At 38.4% G+C, this 25,107-nt stretch overlaps 1 protein-coding gene across 1 annotated transcript in view; it reads right to left on the bottom strand.

Moving 5' to 3' along the window:
* OVCH2 (ovochymase 2) overlaps window positions 1-15,016 on the bottom strand; it is a 31,702-nt gene extending 16,686 nt beyond the window's left edge. Inside the window, exons 1-14 of the mRNA XM_063289491.1 lie at window positions 14,913-15,016; window positions 13,132-13,241; window positions 11,999-12,090; window positions 11,343-11,515; window positions 10,483-10,578; window positions 9,628-9,779; window positions 8,006-8,201; window positions 6,604-6,627; window positions 5,246-5,336; window positions 3,764-3,897; window positions 3,096-3,236; window positions 2,329-2,459; window positions 1,555-1,648; window positions 173-304 (exon numbers count right to left, since the gene is read on the bottom strand). Coding sequence (XP_063145561.1) covers window positions 173-304; window positions 1,555-1,648; window positions 2,329-2,459; window positions 3,096-3,236; window positions 3,764-3,897; window positions 5,246-5,336; window positions 6,604-6,627; window positions 8,006-8,201; window positions 9,628-9,779; window positions 10,483-10,578; window positions 11,343-11,515; window positions 11,999-12,090; window positions 13,132-13,241; window positions 14,913-15,003 — 1,657 coding nt within the window. The 5' untranslated portion in view covers window positions 15,004-15,016. The remainder of the gene's footprint in view (window positions 1-172; window positions 305-1,554; window positions 1,649-2,328; window positions 2,460-3,095; window positions 3,237-3,763; window positions 3,898-5,245; window positions 5,337-6,603; window positions 6,628-8,005; window positions 8,202-9,627; window positions 9,780-10,482; window positions 10,579-11,342; window positions 11,516-11,998; window positions 12,091-13,131; window positions 13,242-14,912) is intronic.
* Between the last annotated feature and the right edge of the window lie 10,091 nt (window positions 15,017-25,107).

The raw sequence follows: 25,107 nt of genomic DNA, 5'->3' as shown, positions 1-25,107 counted from the left end.
ATGGATTATGCATATGGCTTGATTTGTTAGAACAAAAAATGTATTAATGATCCGCTGAAATCTCTAGCAACTTGGAAGCAGTTTGCTGCCATAAACAACATACGGCAATGGACAAAATGTATTATGCATATGTACGCAGAACTAAGACACACACACACACACTTTTCTTTACCTGCAACATCAATGAACACAAATACAGCTTTGAAGCCACTGTAGGTCTCTGTTTCATCAGAATGAAACTGGATAAGCATGGTGTTAGAGGAACTCAAAACTGGTGCTGGGACAGCAAATCCACATGATCGAGCTAAGAAAATGAATGAATGAATGAATGACTGGTAAGATCCATAACAACAAATTACAACTTTTTAAAAAAGAAAATACTAAAATCAACACAGTATCTTCATGTTGGCATTCTCAGTGTACTGAACATTCTACATATGGAGGACACAACAACTGCTGTTCGTGGTTGCATGTTTGTGTGGCAGGTTTTGCTTGGTTACTTGCTCCACACAATGTCAACGTTTTTGAAACTGCCAATAACTTAGTGTTAGACTTTATGGACTTTACTGAATTGTTTGGAAAATGTGGTTCTCTTGCCTTGTCTAATGGTAAGTTGTTTCATCTATCTTTTCATAAAAATATACAAGAAGTTTGTTATCTTATAATATTTAATTAAAACAATATAACTTTAATGAATACTAGTATTAATCAGATGTACATGGTTAACCAAGTAGTGCAAACTATGCTGAAACAAGGTATGACGGCAGTCTGTCTGTTTTTTTAATGTGACGTGAGGAAGGTCCCACATACTTTGTTGAACAAAGCCTTCAGCTGATAAGAGGCTCCATTCCAGCTTGGCAAAGGCAGAGGAGAAGCCCCTCTGATATTGCAATACACATCTCAAGCCATGCATGTGAGTTTCTGCAAGCACCTTTGGTGGACTATGCTCTTTTCTTTCAATGTTTTCACCCCTCCTAACACTTGTAAAACTGCAGGCATTACCTAAGGGCATACCTAACTCTAAGTAATAATTATCTTGATTTTAACCTTTGCATTTGGGGAAAAGGGACAGGTAACTTATATTGTCTAAATGTATGCACGCAGGCACAATTTCTGTATCTTTCTTATTTTTCTGATGTTGAATTCCAAAGAAATCATGGAACAGTGGAATAATCCGTAACTCCAGTATCAAAGTTTATCACATCCTGTGTCTTCCTCAACCTCAGGTCCTCTACCAGAGGCCTGGGAATTTGAGGGTTCTGCACAGTATCTTGGCTGTTCCTAACACTGCACTCTTCTGGACAGAGAGCTCTGATTTTGTTCCTGGGATCTGTTGGAGCCACTCTCCCAGCTTGGGGGTCACAGCCCCAAGTGCCCCTACCACCACTGGGACCACTTTGGCCTTCACTTTCCACTTCCTCTCTAGTTCCTTGCAGCTGATACCTGTAAAGCCAGTCATCTATACCAACATTCTTTATTTAGGCCCTTTCTGCACATACATAAGAACCATCAGATCTGAATCAACCCCACAATTCAGATAGGAGTTTAACAAACCTATTTCATTCTCTTTTGCAACATTTTCATAGACAGTCACTGAGTCATAAGTGCAGTCTTCATTTTCTTCCAGTTCAAAATGTCCATATGTGAGCTTCAGAAAAATAAAAACAGAAAAGAACTGAAATTCATCCAAAACAATTTGGTTTCAAATAAATACTTTTTTCTTTTCTTATTCTTACAGATCTTACTGTTACCAAACAGTTAAGCCATTGTCCTACCCTTGGCCCTTAAGAAAAACTTCTTCATTGTAACAAAACACAGGCAAATGCTGCTATCCTCTTTCCAAGAAAATGTGCAGAATATGGGGTTGCACATCCTTAAATGTAAATATTAAAATTTGCATTATACAAATATTTAACTCAAAAAAGATCCAGAGTTTAGTTGATTGCATTTTAATATATTGGCAAATCTCAAAATGAGAGTAGCAGTATCCTCATGTGGCTCAAAGTTTTCAGAAGTTTTAAAACTTCAGTGATCAAGATTGATAAAGAAATAAACAGATTTAAATCTCATCTACTTTTATGAGATATAATCAGAATGACTGGGACATGGGACAAAAGCCAGGCAAGGTAGTCAGGCTTGATACTAAAAATGTTGGATTAAAAAAATCTAATAAAAATACAAAGTAAATATATATATATATATATATATATTCAATGTTCATGAACAGAAAAAGTGGCAGTAGAAGGTTGTACCACTTTGAACATTTGAACCAAATTAAACATACATAAATTTTGATCCAAAGAAACATTTTATGCATTTGACTTATACCTTGATGACATGATTTTCTGGAGCATGAACAATCCATTGACATTCTGCCAGGTTATTATATGCTTCAGGATAGTGCATGCTTTGCACTGTTCCTTCTTCAAAGAGAACTGCTAGAGATCCACATCCAGAATCTAAAAAGAAACCGAAATTGCACTGAATCAAAATAAATAACCTGTTTCAAACATTTAAAAGGTTATGTTGACCTATCACACTATGAAATACATGCCTATATATTTTGATATGTTGGACGTGAAAATTAAATATAACTCTTTGTATACAATTCCCATTATAGGGAAACAAGTATTGCTTAGATAATGAATGAAAATGGTTTTGAACACTACTAAATATGGTCCAAGAAGATATATGAATAGTGAATAGATAGTTTGGCCTTGCTTCTGGTAAGAATGGCCAGTTCTAAAGATGATGTAGATTGATTCATTGTATTAGTAACTATACAACTGCTTAGTTCTGGAGTGTTAACTTCTTATTGTATATAAAGGCAACTTATGTCTCAATTCCATCCCGTCTTCTGCTAGCTTAAGTTACCCCTCAAGGAAGTTGGTAATGGTACTTCTGCATGAAGTATAGGGTATGGAATCATAAAGACTACATTTATGTTTTGGGAGGGAGTGAGGGATGCAGGGTGGGTGGGGCTCTGAAATGCCATTCTATTCTTCATAAAGTATTCTTATATTGACTATACAGCATCTCAAATCAAGAATAATCGTAACATGCACAATGGATTGATTGAGAATATTAATATTTACCTAGAAGACTAGCTGGCTTAACAGCTTGATATGTCATGGCAAATCCAGTTCCTTCTTCCTTATTATCTGAGACAAATTTCAGTCTTACACTGTTTGAACCAATCAAAATTGGTAGTGGAAGGTCCATTCCACAGAATTTCCCTAAAAGGCATAGATGTAGAAATGAAGATAGGGTCACAAATGAAACATATGAGAGCCAGTTTGGTCTAGTGGTTAAGGCAACAGGCTAGAAACTGGGAGTCTGTGAGTTCTAGTCCCGCCTTAGGCATGAAAGTCGGCTGGGTGACCTTGGGCCAGTCACTCTCTCTCAGCCCAACTCACCTCACAGGGTTGCTGTTGTGGGGAAAATCGGGAGAGGAAGGGGTATTAGGGATGTTCCCCACCTTGAGTTATTTATAAAAATAATAAAGGCAGGATAGAAAATAAATAAATTAAAAAACACAACAACACAAATGAAACACAAATGCCATAAAACCCCCAGAGTTAAATTTTCTTTGTAGGTGGTGGGTGGTCGCTCAGTTCAATGAAGTGTCAAGGAATGCTGACTGTTGAGTGGTGGGTTGTTTTGATGGTCAAGGAAATCATATGCAATTTGTCAGCAATAGCAGAATCTTCTGTTTTTAATAAGAAGTGAGCTTGTGGTAATACCCTTTGAAGAAGAAACTTACCAATGAGCCTATCATCCATAGAAATCACTGACAAGGAATCATAGTCACAGAATGTATCTGGCTCCACATCAAAGCGGGAAAAATTCAACACTATATGCCTCCCTTCTGGAACAAATAAAGTCCAAACGCAGAGCCTAGATTGAGAAATCATGGAGTGATTTCTAGTTGACAATCAATTAATTAAGCACAGGTGCACAATACCATAGATAAAACAAAAAGGAATTTTGTTTCTCACCCCCCATGAATATATTGAAATCCACATTAAATACACATAACCCCCCTCCACACACACACACACAATTATTTAAGATCTCTAAAGAAACCCAGTGAGGTTTTAGATATGCTTGCAAAAAACTTAATTAAAACAGCCTTAAGAGGAATTTCACAGTCTAATTAAAGATAAGGTGAATATGTTGTAGAATGTGCATAAAGTATGAAAGGATGTATTTACAATTTTATAGTTAAAAAACCCTACAGTATGTGTACTTTGAGTGTCTGGTACTACCTAAGATAACAGAAATCATAAGCACATAATAGATTTTAAAAAGAAGGTTCATTGCTTGCTTTATTTGCCGAATAACTCTGTATGCAAATATTTTCATTTGTTTATTTACACTTCAAATTTAGTCACCGCCTATCTCACAAGTAAATATACTTTACTTATGTTAAACCATGTTTGCTTAATCATGATTTAGTAGATAAACCCCAATCAGCTTGGTTTGCATAATCTCAAGCCCATTATTTACAAATCACAATATCTGGGTTCACTTAACACAAACAAACCACATTAAAGTCTAGGGATCATCCTCACTTCTTGCTAACTATAGCCTGAAAATGCTTCATTAACCATCTTCAAAAGACGTATCTTCATGTTGCCAAAGGAGTTTGGAAGTAACTGATAGTTGGGCTCCTTTGAACAAACCCATGCAAAAGACTTGCATGAAGACAGAGCAAATTTGAACAAATTTGTCTACCGATCTTTCAAACCTCACTTCTTCCACAACCCCAGCACCACCCTAGGTTAAGGAAGCAGTTGATAGAAGTTTTTCCCACTAGCAGGTAGTGTTCAGCTGGAGGGGAAGTGAAGCTACGGGACTCCGTTATTCATTTTCCTTTACTTGCCCTGCATTAAATCTGTAAGGACAGTACCAATTTCCTGTGGCATATATTCTGCGGCAGAAAATGGCTTGTGTTTCAGGCACCAGAAATTATTCTGGCATACTTTCCTGCCAAATTAAGGATGAGAGGCATGCCGATCAGTATGACCATGAGAAAATGCCCTTAAAGGCATTGTATGGATCAAATCATACTTTTCATCTTGCACATTTTGTCACTCTGTCAGTGTTTACATAATTGAAGAATTCCAGTTAAGTATAACACATAACTCTGCTGCAACAGAGTATGGATTGAGAAGGGCTTTATACAACAATCCAGGGTAATTGGGTCTAGAGAACGACAAAGAAATGAATTTCAACTACTTACTGATTATCCTGATAAAAATGCTTGGGGAATTCAGGAAAAAGCAATTTTCCTTCACTGCCAGAAAGTTCACCATCTCGAATGTTACAGGATGCTGTGTTGTGAATATATAATATGTTATTGTGGAATACCAGAACTAAACTGAATAATTATTGGTTTTCCCCAACTTGCTGCCCTCAAGCCAGCACAATCATTGCTAGGTATTCTGAAAGTTGACATCCAGCACATCTGGTAGATTTTTTCCACACTTTTGCTTACTTTGGTTCATTAAGCTTATGCTTACTTTGTATTTTTACTTCCTCAAAAATAAAGATACATCATAGAAGTCCAGAGAAAACACCTTTTTTCACATTTTAAGAGTAAAATCTTACTGTTAAAAAATAGCATGTTGCAAGCAGGGAGTAACATTTCTGTATTACTTAAGATGAGAAAGTGACTATGTGAATTTAAAGCATCTATGAGGGAAATCAAAAATGCTCACACACAGGGTTTTGCAGTTCTCCAGGGTTTTCAAAGAAGTTTGAAGAACCTTTGCAGGAACTGAGTCTGCACAGAAGAGATAAATTCTGCTACACAGCTACAACCCTTCTGTATTATTCCTTGCAAATTACCAGAGGGAAGACAAGAGGCTGCTTGTCACCCGGGATGCCCTAATACAATGCTTGTCAAATGGGATGACAAAAAATAAAAATATAACCATGCTTTGGGTAAAATTCAATTTTCTGGAAAGCTGCTTAGCTCCAATAATTATGGACTTGTTTCATCTAATGTTGCCTTTGTTTCATAGCTTAAAAGTTGCTTTGGGGTCCAAATAAGACAACATAGCTCCTATATTTAAAGACTGTTTCACTGACCAATCTATAAAATAAAGGCAGTGAAGACATGAGTTCAGAGATAATGCCAATTCTTAACATTAATTTCAAGTAATGGCAAAGATCTTCCACTGAAATTCCTTACCGCATCAGACTGTGCACCAGGTATTGACGAATTAACCAGCACAACAGCCATGAAGAGTGATGCCATTTTGAAGAACTAAACTTCAAAAACAGCTGTATGCACTCTTGAAGTACATCTTTGTTCCTCCTACCTTATTTCAAGAACTGCACATTTAAATGTTATCTAAATATATTAACTTTAAATGTTATTTAAATATATTCAGACATTAATATGAAGATGGAATATCAGTTGCTTAAAAAAAGCTTGAATTGAAAAACCATATAAATATGAAAAAAACTAATTTTCACATGCTAATTTTGCACTGACTGAAATACTATCAAAAGTAAGCATTAAGCTGACATAAAAGATGGAACTTATCAGGAATATTCAAGTTCAGAAAGATCTTATTGGAACTCTATACTCACCCATAGAACTTTTCATTTTGACATCTAATTAAAAGGAATGAATGAAATTGATTAGCTACAAACTTTTCATTTTTACAACAAATCAGAAATGGCACAGTGAATTTGCAGCAGCAAAATGTAGCTTTCTTTGGGCCCAAGTCTCTCTCTCTCTATTAAAACAGATATCTATATTCTAATGGAATACAAATATTGTCCTGGCACAGTTTGAAGCTGAATATGGATATTACTATAAAGCAGTAAAATCAAACCAATGACATGTGTAACAGTGCAGGCTTTAGTTGTATACTGCCTTCAGCCACCACTAACAAAGGTCCTGCCACATTACCCTCCCATAATGCACAACCAGCCCCCTAAAAAAAGAGATTAGGAGAACAAGCTGGGAACCATTTCGTGTTACATATACTTTGCAAAATGAAAAATGTTACACGTACACCACACCCGTCATTCTGGCTTCTCTCTTCTCACCCAGTGTCCATGCGCTGAAATGAATATTGCCAGTTCTGTCAGTGCCTACCAAGGGAATGGCATTCACTAGTTCACTATTAGGGAACTAGTGGCTTTCTGCGTGTCGCTGAACTACAACTGTCGTCGTCCCTCACCAAAAGCCATAGTAGCTGGAGTTTCTGAGAGCTGTAGTTCAGTGACTTCCAGAAAGCCACAGGCCTTCTAATTGCACATTATTAAAAGAAAACTTTCTCCCTGCATTGAACTTTCCCCCAAATTTGGCCTAAAGTGATGAAAGAAAGTCTGATACCTTATGGTACACATCTGAGTAAAGCGGGGAAAGCAGAGCAAGGAATTGGCCTGGTTTATGAACTGAACTCTGCTCATATAAAGCCAGGTGTAGTCTGACTTTATAACGTAGTAAAAATAACATAACATAAAGCATTACAACGTAACATAGAACTAGGCACCAACTTTCAACATGTTTGTCAAGTGATGTGATGGTATGTGGGAAAGACCTTGGGAGACTGGGCCTGGAGACACTGACTAGAGAACAGTCAGGTAAGAGGCCATAGCCCACAGCTGGATAATGGGCAGGGCAAGAGGCTCAGAAGGGACTCTCCCTAGTTTCTTGGGCTGTAAGGGGAGGCAGGGGGGAAGATTGTACTTTCAGACTTGCAAGATTCAAGTTCAGTAAAGTAGAATTAGCTCATCTGGTTGTGATTCCTATCTGGTTTACCCCACAAGGCCAACAAGTGATGAAAAAGGTTCTCCCCAAAAGTAAACAAAAACTGGCTAAACGCAAGTTGTTGGGGGGGGATTAGTTTTGGAAGGGGAGTTAGTTTCCACTTTTAATACAGGTCATAAATTCTAATCAGGTAAAACACTATTATCAGTGACATACTAATTGATATTAATAATAACATAAATCACAGTATTTGTGGTATTTTGTTACTACCGGCATCTATATGCTGCTGAATCCAAGGGAGCACCTTGGTCAGATCTGTAAAAACTCCTGGAGTTCCTCTTTTCTCATACTTTCTTTTCAGATTATGTACCCAGCTTCGAGCACATCCTATGCCCCATGAAGTCACTCCAATCAGGGTCCAAGAACCATGATCACGTTGGCACACAAGTGAGCCTCCAGAATCCCCCTGCAGGAGAAAGAAAAGGCTTTTCCAAAAGGAAACATATCTCAAACAGCACATGGACTTCTTTACTTATTGGATCTTAAGCACACCCTCTTCTTTGCAATCTCGTGGGGACAGAGATGCCAGCTGTGCCACAGAGTGCCTTAAATGAGGCAAAGTTGCAGTGCCTAAGGAATAGAGGAAGGCAGGAGCTGATGTTTGAAAGATTCCACCAAAAAGTTGACCTTGGCAAGAGAGAGGAAACCACTGAGATCCAGCTGAGGTGTGAAAACATCACTGCCCACTCTTATCAGTGAATTAACTCCTTTGATTCCTTCACCAAGTTTGCAACAAGAATTGCAGTACTGTGAAGTAAGGAAGATTGCTCAGCTATTGGGATCTCACTGATCAATAGGCTGCTTGAATAATGAGTCCTGTAGGGACTGGAATTGGAACTGAGATTCTGTAGTAATGTGTAGGACTGGCCAATAAACCTATGGCTTGAGGAACATATTCTCTCTTAATTGTTCAAGGATGCTTCTCTGTTCATCAGAAAATGCATACTATATATCATCCCTTTAATATGCATGACTCCACCATTAGCCACCACTGCTCCTGAGTTCTACCAACATCCCAGCTGCAAAGCTTTCTCTAGCTTAGCCTATGGTAATCTGAATTTCAGTAATTTGAAGCTGTAATTTACATTTGTTCTGGACACCCTTTGCCCTATAAACTCTAGATGTGCTATAGTATTATTGCCTTAAATAGGCTGGCAAGTTTGCTATTATGAGCATAAATGATGATCTCTAAATAAAGGTGGAGCATCTTTACCTACTCCCCCAAATATTTTATCTTGTGCTGGACTTTCATAGCACATGTACAAGTATTGCTCTGTAGCTCCCACTATTCCCAGAAGGCAGAAAGACTGAAAATGACTGGCTACAATAGCTACCATCAAGCGACTATGACCGCATGAAACTGAAAACAACTGAGTCATGGAAACATTATCATCATTTCTGCTGCAATAGACTAGAATGGCCATGCACCCACAGTGGCCATTTATTTTTTATTTACATTCCTTACCAAATTTCTTAGCATCCTAATAAAGCAATCTGAAAAGCTACCTTCTACCAAGTCAGATATCTGATTTTTCTAGCTCAGGACTGACAACATATTCAGTGGCACTAGTTCTTCAGTGGCTACTCCAAGAGTCTTTTTCTGAACTTCCCACCTGGATACACCTGGGAACAAACCTGAGAACCTTTATTACCAAGCCATGGCTTTTCCTCCTAAAAATTCCCTTGGGAATTTTTCTAAAAGTCACAAAACTGGAGCTAAGACTACTATAGTCGTACTGTATTTTTCTATAATATTGTGTATCATCACCATCACCAACAATATCATCATTGTAATATTCCCCTTAATAAACCTATACATTCAATCTACCAACCTGGCAAGCATCTTTTCCTCCATCTGGAAATCCAGCACACATTATAGTGTGGCTTCGAATAGGTTTCTTTAGAGTTGACAAGACTCTGGAACATTCAGCCTGGTCTAAGATGGGCAATCTCACTTCATGCAGAACTTCAGGAAGGATGCCATCTGAAAACAAAACAAAACAAAAGCCAGGAAATTGCACTACAGCCTGTCATATTGTCCAGCTGTCAAGCTCAGGACTGTTCACTCTAGCTGGAAAAAGGGGTCCAGGGACTCGGGCAGAGGTCTTTGAGTGCCTGATCCTTTTTTAAAAAAAAAACTGGAGCTTCCAGGGACTGGACCACCAGCCCTCAGAGTGCTAAAATGTGTATTCTGCCACAAAACCACATCATGAGTTGAAATGATGTTGAACAGTGTGAAGCCAACAGTTTTCCAACCAACTGTTAAATATGATCACTACCCAAAGTAGAATTTCGAGCCCTAGATGAAATAGAACTGGATTTTGAAATATGTGACATCATTGAACATCCTGGGATAAACACTATTATGCAGTCATTTTCTTAAATTAAACAGCAGAGGAATAAGCAGATGCTTCCGAATATATCTTTACAGGAATATCTACTATTTGCTTATATTCATGGAAATGTCACTTTAGTAACATGCACTAGAACCAAGGCTGTGTTTATTGTCACTTCCCCACTTCCCACTCTTCCATTTCAGTATTATTCACTTTCATTGTTTGCCTCCCATCTTGGCCTCCCATCCAGAGAGAGGGGGAGAGAGAGAGAGAAGATAACACACATGCATAAATGTACATTTAATAACTCCTTTTGAAACATGGAACTCAAATGTAATACCATTTCCTTACTTTCTCTTAAACGACCCCAACCACAAGTGACACATATAAATCCTGGATCAAATTTTTCATGTGGACCAGGAAGACATGCTGGCCATACTGCTGAACCTAATGTTAAGACAGATCAAAGTTCTTGTTACATATTTGAAGGAATAATGTTAATATGGCTTATGTCTCAATAGTGATTTCATACACCTTGTGATATATATACATCAAGAGGCCCAGTATAGAAAATGATTTCTACAAAACTTAATCAAAGGAATACCCTAACTGAACACAATGAAATGGAAGCACAGTTCTGTGCCAAAGCAGACATCGAAATGAAATCCAATATTAAATGTCTGTGTTTCTCACCTGTTACACTCAAAGTTTTAAATTCATTGTCCTCTTTCCATCCACAGTTGGAGTTGTATAAAAGTACCTGGTTCTATATGATCATCTAATGATACACAAAAGTGAGGTGCCAGGCACAGGCACAGGGTCTTAACTTGCCCTCAGGAATGTGGGTGCTCGTCATCAACACTTAGTCTATTGCCTCTAAATCACCCACATCTTTCCCTGTCCAGAGAGCAATTAACATGGTGCACTATTCACAGCTGCACTGTGGGTGGTGAAGGCAGAGTAGGAAAAGAATGTGTGCAGTCCACACCGTGCTTGTGGAACATAGTCATGAGATTTCCTGGGAAGAAAGCTGTGTAAAGGCACTGATTGCTGTCACAACCTACCATGTCCCTAGACTTTATATACGGAGTACTGTTTGACTGTACAGTAAATTATTTCCCTTTGAGCACAATTATTTTTATGATGGCTCAGACATACACACATGCACATACACACATAGACATTATCATCACGTTAAACTATGATATTACCATATTTGAAGTGACCATTCACTTTTAGAAGGGCAATGTCATAATCCATTGGCTTCTTTGTATTAAATTTTGGGTGCCTGATTATGTCTTTTACGTGAAGGGTCTGCTCTTCCTCATCTTTCAGACTCAAATCATGTTCTCCAGCAGTGACAGTCAGCAAACCGAGCAGCGATCTACAGAACAGTGGAGCGTTATAACTGGGAAAAACTGAAGTTGGGTTTTTCAAAGCTAAATAAATAAATAATCCTCTTTTATGCAGAGATTTTATTTATCTCTTTTTAATTTATTTATTTAAACTATGACAAGAATGTGACTTTCAGTAGTGGACAAGAAAAAAATCCACAATACAATAATATAAAAAGTAATAATATTAAATTATCATAAAACTAAGCACAGCTCTATGGCACTGTCTTAACTAATTAAAAACTGTAAAGTGCCCCCAGCACCTGCCAGAGCCTTCCTGTACACCTAGGACACTGGGGGCGATGGGGGCAGGCAGCGTTTTGCCTGTTACACACTGGTGCTTAAATGTTTGATCTCTCTGGGTAATTTGTTAGCTACATTTATAGAGAAAGCAAATCAAAAGTCTATGAAATGATTTATAAAATAAAATGACAATCTGAAATCATAGCCTTCCAGGGAATTGCCACTTGTACCTGCTTACAACACAGTGAGCTGCTGTGATTACCCACTGAGTGGAGACAAGGGTTCCTCCACAGAAGTGGTGATTACTCCTTTTCAAGGAAACCTGCATCATACAGAGCACATAACACTTTAGGAAATGTACATCTCACAACAGGAACAAAGAGCGATAGAAGGCAGAATACACGGTAGGGTATCATGAACATCCAAACTAGTAAAAGTCAACTACGCCAGATGAATTTCATGAATGTGTGAAAATAGCCTCTGCTTCACATAATATGAAATAGAAGTGGATGCTAATAGCCATCTTTCATCCATTGACTGGTAACATTCACAGGATCATGAATGTTCAGATACTGTCAAAATTGGCCTAATACTGTCAATATCTAAATGGTTTTCTTCATGTGGAATTATTATCACTATAATTCTTTAACATATCCTTTACCACATTCCTTTCCTTCCTCAACTTGAATGTCAATAGTTGCAGTAGCAGCACTTGGGAGGAAAAATCCAAGGGGGCAGATCATAGTGGAGCATATTGTGGGTGGGTCGGTGGGTAAAAATGCCTGAAGAGTTTCTGCCAATCAGAACAGATATAGTTTATTGCATTGTGTGGTGTTCCTAGAGGCTTAGAAGTGACAAAATACATTTTGGGTGAGGAAAAGGTTGGTTACAGAAAGAAAAGTAATTAGGCATTTATTTTAACACTCCCACCCTAAATCTTTTATAATAATATTTTGTGATTATATCTGAACAATGCCTTTCCTTCAAGTAACCATAGATGGCCAGTAAAAATTGTGCAGGGGGAAGCAAAAGCATTGTTCTCTTATCTGGCATTACCTATGAGTTTTAAGAATAAGATTTGATTTTCCAAATGAGTATGCCTATCTCAGTTTCTCATAATACAGACAACAGAATTAATGACAAAATTATGTTGGCCACCAAAAGAGAATGGCCATTGTTCACTCTTTGCTCCATCACTCTTGCAGAGAGCAACATGCTGTTCAGCAAAAGCATCTGTACAGAAAAGATCAAATATATGCGGTAACCTAATTTTTCTTATTAATGTGATAGGCTTTAAATCTAAAACTGGCTTGAACTATAAGCCTTTTTTTGTGTGGCAGGGAGGGGGAGGAAGTATGCTTACCTGCCATGGATGTGATCCTTGTTGTACTTGGCTTCCACCAACAATCCGAGAGAGATAGCTATAAAAGCTCCATGGATCAGTTCCATAGACTTTCTGCCCACATTTTGAACCTGAAAAGCATAGAAAGGAGGCAGTGTAGAAAAGAGTAACCTTTGCTACTAATTCATCTACTTATCATGTCTAAATTTAAATTGTCCCAAAATAGTTGAAGTTATCTAAATATTATTTAATAATGAAGTGTATTTTAATCGTATTATTCTTAATGCAATAGGAAAGATTCAGATAAATAACAAAAACAGAAAGAATATTCTTCATTCTGTAGAATTCTGTAGACCAGCTTAAATTATGTTATTTCTTAATAAACGAAATAGTATCTGTATGTGCTCAGTTCTAAATACATATAGCTTAATTTGAAATTCAGCCAGACTAACTTTATGCATGCCATAATGCAAAACAATCATAAAGACTAAGCTTATTATCGTACTGAATGTCAATTCTTTATTATTCACATGGACATATATACATTTAGTAACAAAATTTAACATTCTGTGGAAGGTGTTACATCCTCAGACCATATAGCAGTGACTACTAAAGGTAAAATACAAAATAATTCCAAATTTTATCTTACATTTATTGAGTATCTAGGTATCAGTTCCCTGTATGGTTTTGGTTTCTCCCTGAATCTTCAAAATAAACTGATCCATCAATATGGAAATGCAGAATAACAGGTTGTAAATTTGTATCCAGATATGTCCACCTAATTGTGGAATGTTCTTTGTTCCAGAAGAGGAATTTATAAATTAAAAGAGGAGGGAAATTATTCTACACTGTCCGAAGTTTTCCAACACCCTGAATCAGATTTTGAAGGAAAAGAAATCAACCAAAATGGCCTTCCCTATATTCCATGTACCAAATTCTCTGCTAGAACCAAAGAGCTTTCCATGGGCAGAGGGACATAATTGGTGGTAACCCTCTCCATCTTCTCATACAAAAGTTAGTGCTTTCATATAAAAGTTCCCTGAATGACCTGCTCCCAGAATCATAATGAAATATGATCTAATCCTCAAAAACTCATACCACAAAATTATTTTTTTAAGGTGATGTGTCACTGTTGCTTCCCATACAAGATCTATAGCTTAGTCTTTTGTTTGTTAGATGTATATCCTGCCTTTCTTCCAGAGGCAAAAGACAGCATACATTGCATTCCTTCCCCCCCCCCTTTTTTTTTTCTCACAACCACAACTCTTTGGCATAGGACGAGCTGAGAAGAATAAGTGGCCCAACATCTTTCAGTGAGCTTGCATGGTTGCGGGAGGACTATAAGATCTCCTTTCCCAGTTCTACTCCAGCACCTTAACCACTACACCACACTGGGGTATTTTGAGTAAAAAGTAGTCATATAAGCCTCTCTGAAAATAATAGGGGTGGTTGCATTTTGCACAAAATCACCTGAATTAGTTGCCCCAGGAATCTCCCTTATGGTTGAATGGGATTGAATTCCCATAGGACTGAATGACAGCATCTCAGTCCAGTCTCAGTTTTGGCACCCAATTTTGGCCCCCGGGGCTAACAGGGCTAACAACGAAAAGGCCTGACTTTGTGCACAGCAGATGTATGAGTCTCCCTTTTTCCTACTCCTGGCTACAGCTGAAATAAGAGAGAGTTGCTGATCAATGAAGTCACTGAAAGAAGTGACCATAATGTTTACTTGGCCCAATATCAATATCACTATTTTTACCTTCTGAAAATGATTAGCAATAGATACAAAACTGGAACCCTACCTTGTTGGAGAGCCATTGTTGGAGAGCTTGCTTTTTGAAGGTAAATTGCTCCAAGTGTAAGTAAAAGGAGACTCCCTAAAACCACGGGCATGTTCAAGCTGTAACTATGTTAAAACAGTGTGGAGACCTTTATAGTAGCCAAAGAAAAACTGTAACACAGTAGGAGAGCACCAACTCGCTAATTAAAGTGCAGGTTACTCATTAATTCAGCTGTAAAGCTTTTAACCAGGCACTAGTAAATTTTTTCACATTCAGCTAAACCTGATTCCTTTCCAGTTCTCAGGAGACTGAATTTCTTTACTACTCTAGGCTAAACCTGAATCTTTCTCAAAAGATCTATACGTTAAAAAGAACAATAAAAAGAGGCCTCCTGGCTAGCCATCACATAATGGCCTCATGCCAAAGTAACTGATGATTAACAACTCTGATTTCATTATGGTTGTTTCCAAGGGTATCCCATGTTATTTAAAAAAAGAGAGTTAATTTTCTATACTTAAAGATCTGACAGCAAAGGAACCATTCATGGCGGTGCTGTTAGCTAAACACAGCTTCCCCCCTCCCTCCACTGGCTGGGAATTATGAGAGGTGATACCTTTTATGTTTTGAGGACACAGGTTTGGAGAAGATGAACTGAGAACTACATTTCTCGGAATTCAGTGGTACATTTCCAAAAAGATATGGTTAGGATTGCAATTTAACAACAAATGGAATTTCTATGGAATTCCTAATGAATTAGTTGTGGAAAATGAAGATCTGGCTGAACCTTCCCTTCTCTGGAAGGTATTACTACTTTTAAAAGCCATAAACTAGGCATTGATAAGAATTTGAGAGAACAAAAATGCATAGGTTGTTATGGAAAGAGTTTTAGGTTCTTGTTCTCTTTTTGCCCTCCATAACGTTTTCACCTGCCAGTGAGTTTTGTGCACCAATCGATTACATCCTCTTATTTCAGTTGTCTTGTGTTTTTCCCCCACCAAATGGGTTAGGATTAGGGTTATCAATTGACAGTGGAATTTTACCTCTGAAAATTTATGTACCTATGCCATAATCACAAGGATATCATACCAATTGATTACATTGATGGTGGGCTAAAAGTTTTGGACATGAGATTTTAACACTAGTGACGGGCAAAAAAGGAACAAGAGCTGAGTTCTACATTTAAAATGTTTGCCAGCATGGCTCAAACTAGCATAATCCTACACAGATTCTTTCTTGAAACATTGGGAAAGCAGTAGAAAATCCTCTCTTGCAAGATTGAGTAGCAAAGGTTTTTTTCCCCCAGACTGTGAATGAATTACACACAGAACAGTCTTCTTGAAGAAATGAGTTTTTCTTCTTACCCAGCAAACTTGAATTACCCTGTAGTTGTCAATATGGCTTTATTGATTGGTCCTTATGGTGTTACCAGCTAGGATAATGAGATCAAAATGTTTGATCCATCCTTGCAGTAAGAACTGAAAGAGCCATAACTATCCTCCATTGTCCTTTTAAAATAGCTAAGACTTACTGTCACTTATCCTGGAGAACTCTATGTTGCCTGTCATGATAGACTTCCATGGCAGTTTGAGAAAAAAAAATTACCCATCTTCATGCTGAGATGACTGTGGTTTGGTCCAGTTATATGCAATTACTTTCTATTTTTGATATGACATAGCAAGGAATTTGTTGTGGTCTGGCCTACCAGAGGCTCTCTATCCCTTTGCCCATATTGATTTATCCAAGCTAGCCAAGGAAGGCTGATTAAGTGAACCAAGCTCTAAAGGAGGCCCAGTTCTTTAAAGCCCTTCTTGGACCTAACTACAGCCAGTCAAAAATACACCTCTCAGGGCAAGGTGCTCAAGAGGATGGTGTTAGTGAAGTTGTGGATGTTCTTGGAAAACAATTATGTTGTGACTTCATAGAGTGACATCTTAAGGTCAGTCATAGGCAGGCTTTCTCTGAACCATCTGGAAAGATCTTCCCCTTAAAATTGTGAGATGCTTTCTTCCCTCTTGCTATTCCTTTCTATTTATCTTTTAATGCATCTGTTTTTATATTTTGATGTATTGTAATGTTATTATTATATTTTATATAGTTTGGCAATGTGTTTCAGATGATTACATCAGAAGAGCTATCCACTTGGATTAAATCAAGAAAAATGGTGTCAGCCCTGAGTTGGCCCCTCCCCTGAATCCTACCCATATGAGCACAAAAAGGGGTTTCCCTGCCATTGGGAGCCCAAGCCTTCAGCTTCCAAGGGTTCTCCTTTTCTCTCAAAAGTTCTAATTCCAGCTTTGCATAAGAAAAGAAGATTTCTGCTGAATGAGATGATAGTTCTATCCTTTCCGGAACCTTTTTTTCCCACCGTGGCCAAGTAGAACATTCTGAAACGTCTAGAAGCATAAGAGGAGGGCAAGGGCACTGGATGCTACCTAATTAAGAGATGTTCTGCCTCTGATCCTGGAGGACACAAGTAACCAGTAGGACTAGTAGCCACTGAGCTTATATATTACTAATATCCTCATTTGCCTTTGCTTGATTTACAGAGGAACAACCTTTAAGCAAACAGACCAGAACAGATGAGCCTAGGCTAAATAACTGTACCTGTAATGTCTAGTATTGATTCAAAATGTACAAAATTCCTAACAGTGAAGGTGACTTTTAGGTACATCATCCTAATCAACTAACATAAATATTCTTATTCCAGAACTACTGTAACAGTAAGGTTCTGCTATAGGCAGAGTTTAATAAAAGGGAGTGAACTAAAGCCATAAAGGAATGAGCAAGTGGATCTGTTTCTTCTACTGAAATGAAGGTGGAGTCAAAGCATCAGGAGGAGAGTTAATATTCATGGAATAAGAGAACCTGTCCTTTTATAGACTGGTAACTGATTAAAAACAAAACAAAACAAAACAGAAAACGCAATACAGGTAGTCCTCATTTAGTGACTGCCTTATTTAGGACAATTCACATGAATTGTGATGAAAAAGTAGCTTGGTAACCAGTCCTTGCATTTGTGACCTTCATAGGTCTGTAAAGCACAGGAAAGCTAAAATAAGATTGTAAAATCATGTTTCACTTAACAACTACTTCACTTAATGACCAAGTTTCCAGTCCCAGTTATGGTCACCAAATGAGGACTACCTGTAGTAGAAATAAATGAACAATTTTCTCAGGTTAAAAATGAAGTTTCTCAAAGATCTGGTTTCAGGGGTGATGCTTTTTAAAGTACTCATAAATTATCCTGATTTAGGGATAAACAGCGAGTTTGCCAAGTTTGCAGATTTTGTTTGCAGATTTTATTGAGGATGTTAAAAAACCAAAGTAATTGTGAAAAGGTTGTCTTTAAACTGGGGGAATAGTCAACCAAAATTGGAATTCATAAACCTTTTAAATTCCATCTGCTTGAACCAAACCATGATAACTTCCTCTTAAAAGGGTAGGTGGGAAAAATAATCCATTTCAGATGTTCACTCAAAAACCACTTTCTCTCTGTAATTCTTGTCTTCAGTGCTCACCAGGGCCACTGAAAGATGCAGGTCAATAACAAACTGGTTCAATATGAGAGATTGGTATCAAGCAGCTCTTGAAGACACTCTCTTGTGTAACTTAGCCCTCCCCAAAGACCATATTTGCTGGGAATTCTGGGAGTTGTAGTGCCACACTTCTCAAAGGCATCCAAGTGGCATATGTAAGCACAAATTATAGAAAGAGAAGCTGACAGATAATATCTTCTTTTGATGCAGGTTGTTGAGAAGATGATGGGGCTTCAGCTACAGAATACTTTGGATCATCCTGGAAATGGATTACCCAGACTGCTTTCAGTCAGGATTCGGGGCAGAGCATGGGATAGAACACTCTGGGAGTTGAAGTCCACACTTCTTAAAGTTGCTAATGTTGAGAAACCCTGGGATAGAGGCAGCACTAGTTGTTTTGGTGACTGTGTGTTGATGGGTGAATCCAGCCCCCTTCTGGTCCCTGGCCACTGTTTTTCCAGGGGCATTCTTCTTTTGGCAGCAAGACAGTCTGGTGCCCCCTTTCTGCCAAAGAGCCATCTCTCCCACTTTTCCTGCCAGACATGGCACCAGATCCCAAGCTGGGGGCTTGTAGGAATGGCAAGAGAAGTGGTGCTGGCCTCTTTAGCCATTAGTTCTCTGATCTGTGGGATCACTGTCATGAGAAGAAAAGTGGGGCACAGCAGATCCCCATAGTAAAGTTACCCAGACCCAGTAGAGCAGGCATACTAGTGCTTGATACATGAAGGTAGGAAAGTACAGTTTTTGACACACACCCAGTGGTCTTCTGGAAGACTGATGGATGTATTTATGACATGTGAAGACTGCAGGTGTAATGGTATGTTGGAATGACCTTGGGAGACAGCAGGAAGAGCCACAGCCAGAGGAACAATCTGATAAAAGGCAGCTTAGCCCGCAACAGGAATGTGGGCATGGCAAATGTCTCAGAAGGGACCCTTCCTATATTATTGGGCTGTAAAGGGGACGGGGAGAAATGTACTTCCAGACTTACAGGATTCTGTTAATGTAACCTTACAATAAAGTAGATTTAGTTCATCTGGGCATGTTTCCTTTCTGGACAAACTCACAGGGCTGACAGGTCAAAACCGTCCTCTGCCAATCAGCTGCTGCAATCTAGAAGGGGGGCAGCTAAAGAGATGTTTCTTCCCCACTTCCCTTCCCACTGTGGCAAGAAAAGTGGGGGAAGCAGCACTTCAGCTATAACACCCCCCTAGTAAAATAGGGAAGGTGAAGCAGGTCTTTTTCTTCCACTTTTCAACTGTTGGCGAGAGAACAGGGGAGAGAGAAGTAGGGGGAATTGAGTACTTACAGAGTTTAGAGCAGCCTTTCTCAACCTTTTGACCCTGGAGGAACCCTTGAAATATGTTTCAGGCCTCGGGGAACCCCTGCACATTCAGGCTCCAATATAGGCCAGAAGTTACAAAATTATTATATTCGTTTCATGGGTAGGCCTGTACATGTGCATTAATAGTGTTCTTAAACTAAAAATAAAGAATGAAACTTACCTCTTTAATGCCAAGTTGCCCGAATTTGAAATATTTTTTTAAATAAATCATGATCTCCCAGGTGTCATATGCAAGATGGCCCCAAAGAAAGCATTTCCACCCTTCACTTCTCATGCAGGCAGAACCATACTCTGCCCTTGTTGCCAAGATACAAGAGCAATCAGAAATACAAGAGTTCCATTTTATTTTGGCATCCTTCTCTGCTGTCTTATGACAGAAGAAAACCACTTGAGGGCTGCTATCAGGATGTTTTTTCAGTCAACTCAACTGTATCCATTAAAAAAGAGTTCATCTGATTAAAAGGTAACTAAGGCTTACCTATTTCAGCAGGTGGTAATACCTGGAGAGCCAGTCTGGTATAGTGGTTAAGATATCAGGTTAGAAACCGGGAGACTGGGAGTTCTTGGGCCAGTCACTTTCTCTCAGCCCTAGGAAGAAGGCAATGGCAAACCACTTCTGAAAAACCTTGCCAAGAAAACAGCAGGGACTAGTCCAAGCAGCAGCCAGGAGTCAAAAACTGACTCAAAGGCACTAAAAAAAAGAAAAGAAAAGAAACTACCTGGTTGACCCTTTCTGTGTGTGGAAGCTGAACAACATCAATCTGATTAGTTGTTGGATGAGAGACCACCACCAAGTTCCAGGGCTGTGAGCTACACAGAGTTTTTTAAAGTATAAGGCAATGGAAAACCACTTCTGTACTTTTGCCAAGAAAACTTCATGGATGTTCTCAAATTCAGTCCAGAGGAATCTTTACCATTTACTGCCATAGCTTTTACCTAAAAGATGCATTACTGTACCCATCCCCCCAAAATTGGAAAGTTTATTCCAATTTTCCCTCAGGAATGGGCAAAAGCATTTGCAACTTTCCCAAGGATTTGTATGATGTTTTTAAGGGGAAATGCTATAGAGCAAATCCAGCCACTGCAATTTTATGAGGCCAGTTTCTTTTCAAATGGAATGTGCAAACTTTAAAAAAGCTGACCTTTTAAAAACAGTCAGGCATTCCTGTAACATAGATCACAATTTTGAGAACTGGATGACAAAGAAATACATCTCATGGGATTCCTCTAAACTTTCCAGAAAACAATTGTAGTTGTCACTGACCATTTTGTATGCATAGTGCAATTGGGCTGTTGCTGTTTTTTAAGTCCACATCAAGATGACCTCAAGAGACATCTGTTCCTCCTTACTGGTCATAACATCAATATCTTGCCTCATGCTATGGAATTGTCTCCATCTCTTTTCTCCATCTGTTTGCCTTATTGAAAGATTAGCTAATTCATTCAATTTAACATGTGAAAATCAGTTCCTTTCCTGATGGCCTGCTCGTCCTTAAGAGCTACTAAGATTGCAGAATTTAACTGTATCCTTGCAAGGATGAGAGAATCTCTCCCTCTGTACAACTTCTCAAGGACAAAGAGGAGGGCATCTTTCAGTAATTGAGGCTGTATTCCTTGAGAATCATCCTTGCAGGCGGGCAGAGCAAAAGTCAACAATTGGCAGAGCTAAAGCTAGAAAGGTGGGTCCATCTTAAATCTTTCTCTTCAGCTGTAGTTGCACAACTCCTTTGGTTAAGTGAACCATAGTTTACTCAATTCTCTAGATTCAGATGACATCATAAACTATAAACTAACAGAGCAGGTTCATGGAACAGTTGGCCAAAATGTAGCTAGCTAGTTGTGGTTCAGTTGCTGTGCCTACAGCCTCCCCTTCCATCATCATTCCCTTCTCTTTCTTTTTCACCATGCCCAGCAGCCCACCAGAAGAAAGAGAAGGTCACTCTTGTCAGAAATCTGAACTAATTATTTGTGGGGAATGCATGAAATTACTCTGAGCCCATTGGTTGGCAAACCTGTCTTCAAGCTACAATAATGGGCTTATCTTTGGTTACCCTGTTCTGAGATTTCATTTGCAAGTCTGTGCTTTCCTTCCAAGGCATCAGCCAACAGCTTTTCTTGTAAGATATCATTTTAGGATTTGAACCATTTGCTTTCTACTCATCTCCATGACCCTTGCTTTCATTGCTACTTTATTCCTGATCTTTCCTACTCACTGACTACTTTTGTGGCCCTTCCTTCATTATGCTGAGATGACAGGCTAAGACCATATATGCTGAGGGTTTCTTTCTTCAAAAAGGTTCAAAGAGATTAAATGGAGTGGATTATTCTCTTTTCCCAAATCTCATTTTATTCTCATAACTTTTTTAGATAGGTGGAGAAATGATGATTGACCCAAAATCACTAAATGAGCTTCACAGCTGAGAAAGAAGTCTTGAAAACCTCCTGTTACCTAGTCCTAGTCTGATACTCTAATCTCTATACCACATGCAATGAGTTCATATATCCCACTAAATCATAGTTTATTAAATAAATTGCAATTAGCTGGATTTGAACTTCTTACTAAGCCATAAAATGTGATTTAGATAACACAGTGAGTGATATAACAAGCTAAGCAAAAACAAAATTAAAAAAACAAAGCAGATGTGGTGTCATGTACTGTATGAATCCCATCATTACCTGCTAAGTGAGAGAGAGAAAAGAAGGCTGGCTGAGGCTTCTTTGCTCCAATGAAGTGGATACTTAACCACCTGTTCCTCTGTGGACTTAAGCATGCTAAGGTATGCTGATTTCAGGGACTTAGGAAGAACATATTTGGGCAGCCACAAGTTGGCATCAAAGTGTTTTCTGTATCTCTGCTGTCATCTTGTGGTCATTCAGATTTTTCAACCCAGCACTACAAACACTTTCATTCTTCTATTTGGCCAGCCCAATTCCACCCTGAAGAGTTCTGTGCTCTGCTATTTAACAACAACATTTTGGTGGCCATCAACATGCTGGTGGTCTGTATGTAATATTTTAAGGAGGCACAAGACCTGTAAAGGGTGGAGTAATTATGCAAATTGGTAAGGCTATATTTTGAACATGGATGGAGCCAGGATTTTCTCTTAATAGTGTGTGTCTGTGTGTTTACTATTTATTTAATGGGGCATTGGGGATTTTTTATTTCTCTTTAATCCATGTTAAGCCTATAGTGGCATGGATTATGAATGCCTCTTGACTCAAAACAGCAGGAGTAAGATATTTAATCATGTAGTCAGAGGAGACACTACTGGCTGAAAAAACAGGAATTTGGAGGATATAGGCAAAGGTAAGATCATAGATAGCCTACCTATATCCCAAAACAATTCCTTCAAAATGAGTAGAGGTTATTTCTGGATAATTGATAATTTATATATTAAGAGTAAAATATTCATTTATATTAACAATGGATTGAACAAACCACTATTCTTGTGTAAGTAAATGTATTTGAAGGGAGGGAAATATCAAATATTTCAAATGTTTCCTCTGATAAGGAAACAGAGATGGTGGTAGCTGAAAGTGGGTTGTTGAAAGCAAATCTCAGAAAGATAAGCATTTATTTTCACTGCTTCCAAGACAGGTAGGCACTGTCCAATCTTCAGACATATGGTAGGTGGCTAAAATCTGGATGACCTTTACAATCATCCCACTGCAACACAAACTGCAATTGGCACCAGACCAAGCCAGGCATTGTTTAAAGTTGATGTTGCTTATTCACATGTTTTTAACTCATGAAAAATGCAGACTGAGGTTATGTTGAATTTATGTGTATAAATTTCTAAGAAAAGAATTTCATTGTTTTATTTGCTTTAAGTTTAAAATGAATGTAGCTTAATATACCTCTGCCATGGTTTCTTGTAATCACGCACAAATTAATTAAATGAATTTCCACAATGCAGTATGCTTTTTCATTTCCTACTTGTGCATCTGTATTTCCAGACCTTTAACTGATGCATTCATTTACAATATTAGGCAGAGACCTTCTTTTACAACCAAAAATTCTATTCAGTGATGAGAAAGGTAATCAGAGGTAAGTTACTACTTTATTTCAGGAATCATAACATCAAGATTGAATTGAAATTACAGTTTTGGGGGTTTTTTGCATCTAAAAATGAGAGTGTTACATCTGGCAAGTTAATAGAAGGGGGAAGGATTTAGAAAATTCAGTTGCAGGACAGGTGTGTAGTAGTTATCAATTGCAGTCTAGCACAAGTAAGCCTGCTCTGATTATGTGCTGTCAAGTTGACATTGATTCTTAGGGACCACATAGATAGATTTATTCCAGGAGATCTGTCCCTAATCTGGTCTTTAAAGTCTTTAACAGTGAACCCATTGCTGCTGTAACTAAGTCTATCCACCTATGCTGGTCACCCTCTTCTCATACCTTTGATGTTTTCTTAGAATATTATGGATGTCTTTTTTGCTGTAAAGAGTTGCACTTTTGTTTTAAGGAGTGCTTAGTGTTACTACGTAGTGTTTTAAGGAGTGCTTAGGAAAGGACTTGTTATCAGCTTCCAGTGGGAATGACGGACTGAACGGCTGCGCCCACCGATTCAGTGGGCAGAGCTGACAAAGCGGTAATTTTTTTCAGGCTCTGGCAGGTTTTTCTGAAGCCCAGAAACGTTCTCCGGATCAAGAAGAATACCTGGAATCATCCCATCTGTCCTCTGGAGGGCTGCTTGCAGCCAGAAGATCACAGTGTTTTGCATTCGACTGGTAAGAGTCAGCTGGGAGGCAGGGACTTCATCACTTTCCAAGCCACGCTGTAGCCTTAAAGGGACACTAAGAACAGCCACCCCATTTCTAAATCACCAATTTGTATTTTTTTTAAGCATATGTACCCCAAGAGAGGCTTTCTACAGCGAGGAGAAGCTGGTGCTCTTGGTGCTCGATGTTATTCTTGGGATTAATTTTTTTTATTCTTTTAAGTTTTGGGTTTCATTTTCTTTCCAAAGGAAATTCCAAAGATTGAGAGTAAACAATTGTCTTCCTGTTATCATTTTTGTATTAAATTTGAAGATATTAGCATTTTCCTACCCTTGAGAACTCTGTTATCTCACTCTCACTTTATGTAAACATACTCCTGAACTCTTCCATATCTTCAATTTTCACTAGTTACGCTCCTAGGGGGTGCCATAATCTACTGCATGAAACATGGAGGATTTCAAACATGGGGTTAATCAAACCATGTTTTGTAGAATAATTGACTTCCTGTGTACACTTTGTATGCTAAACCACATTATAACTTAACACAATGTGTGGATCAGGCTAATATGTGTCAGAAAAACACATTTAGAGATTTCAGAAGGTAAAATTA

Source organism: Candoia aspera, chromosome 1, assembly GCF_035149785.1.
Source record: "Candoia aspera isolate rCanAsp1 chromosome 1, rCanAsp1.hap2, whole genome shotgun sequence".
In the NCBI taxonomy this organism is placed as follows: domain Eukaryota; kingdom Metazoa; phylum Chordata; class Lepidosauria; order Squamata; family Boidae; genus Candoia; species Candoia aspera.
The sequence above is the reverse complement of the archived record's forward strand: the minus strand, read 5'-3'. Positions and strand labels throughout refer to the sequence as shown.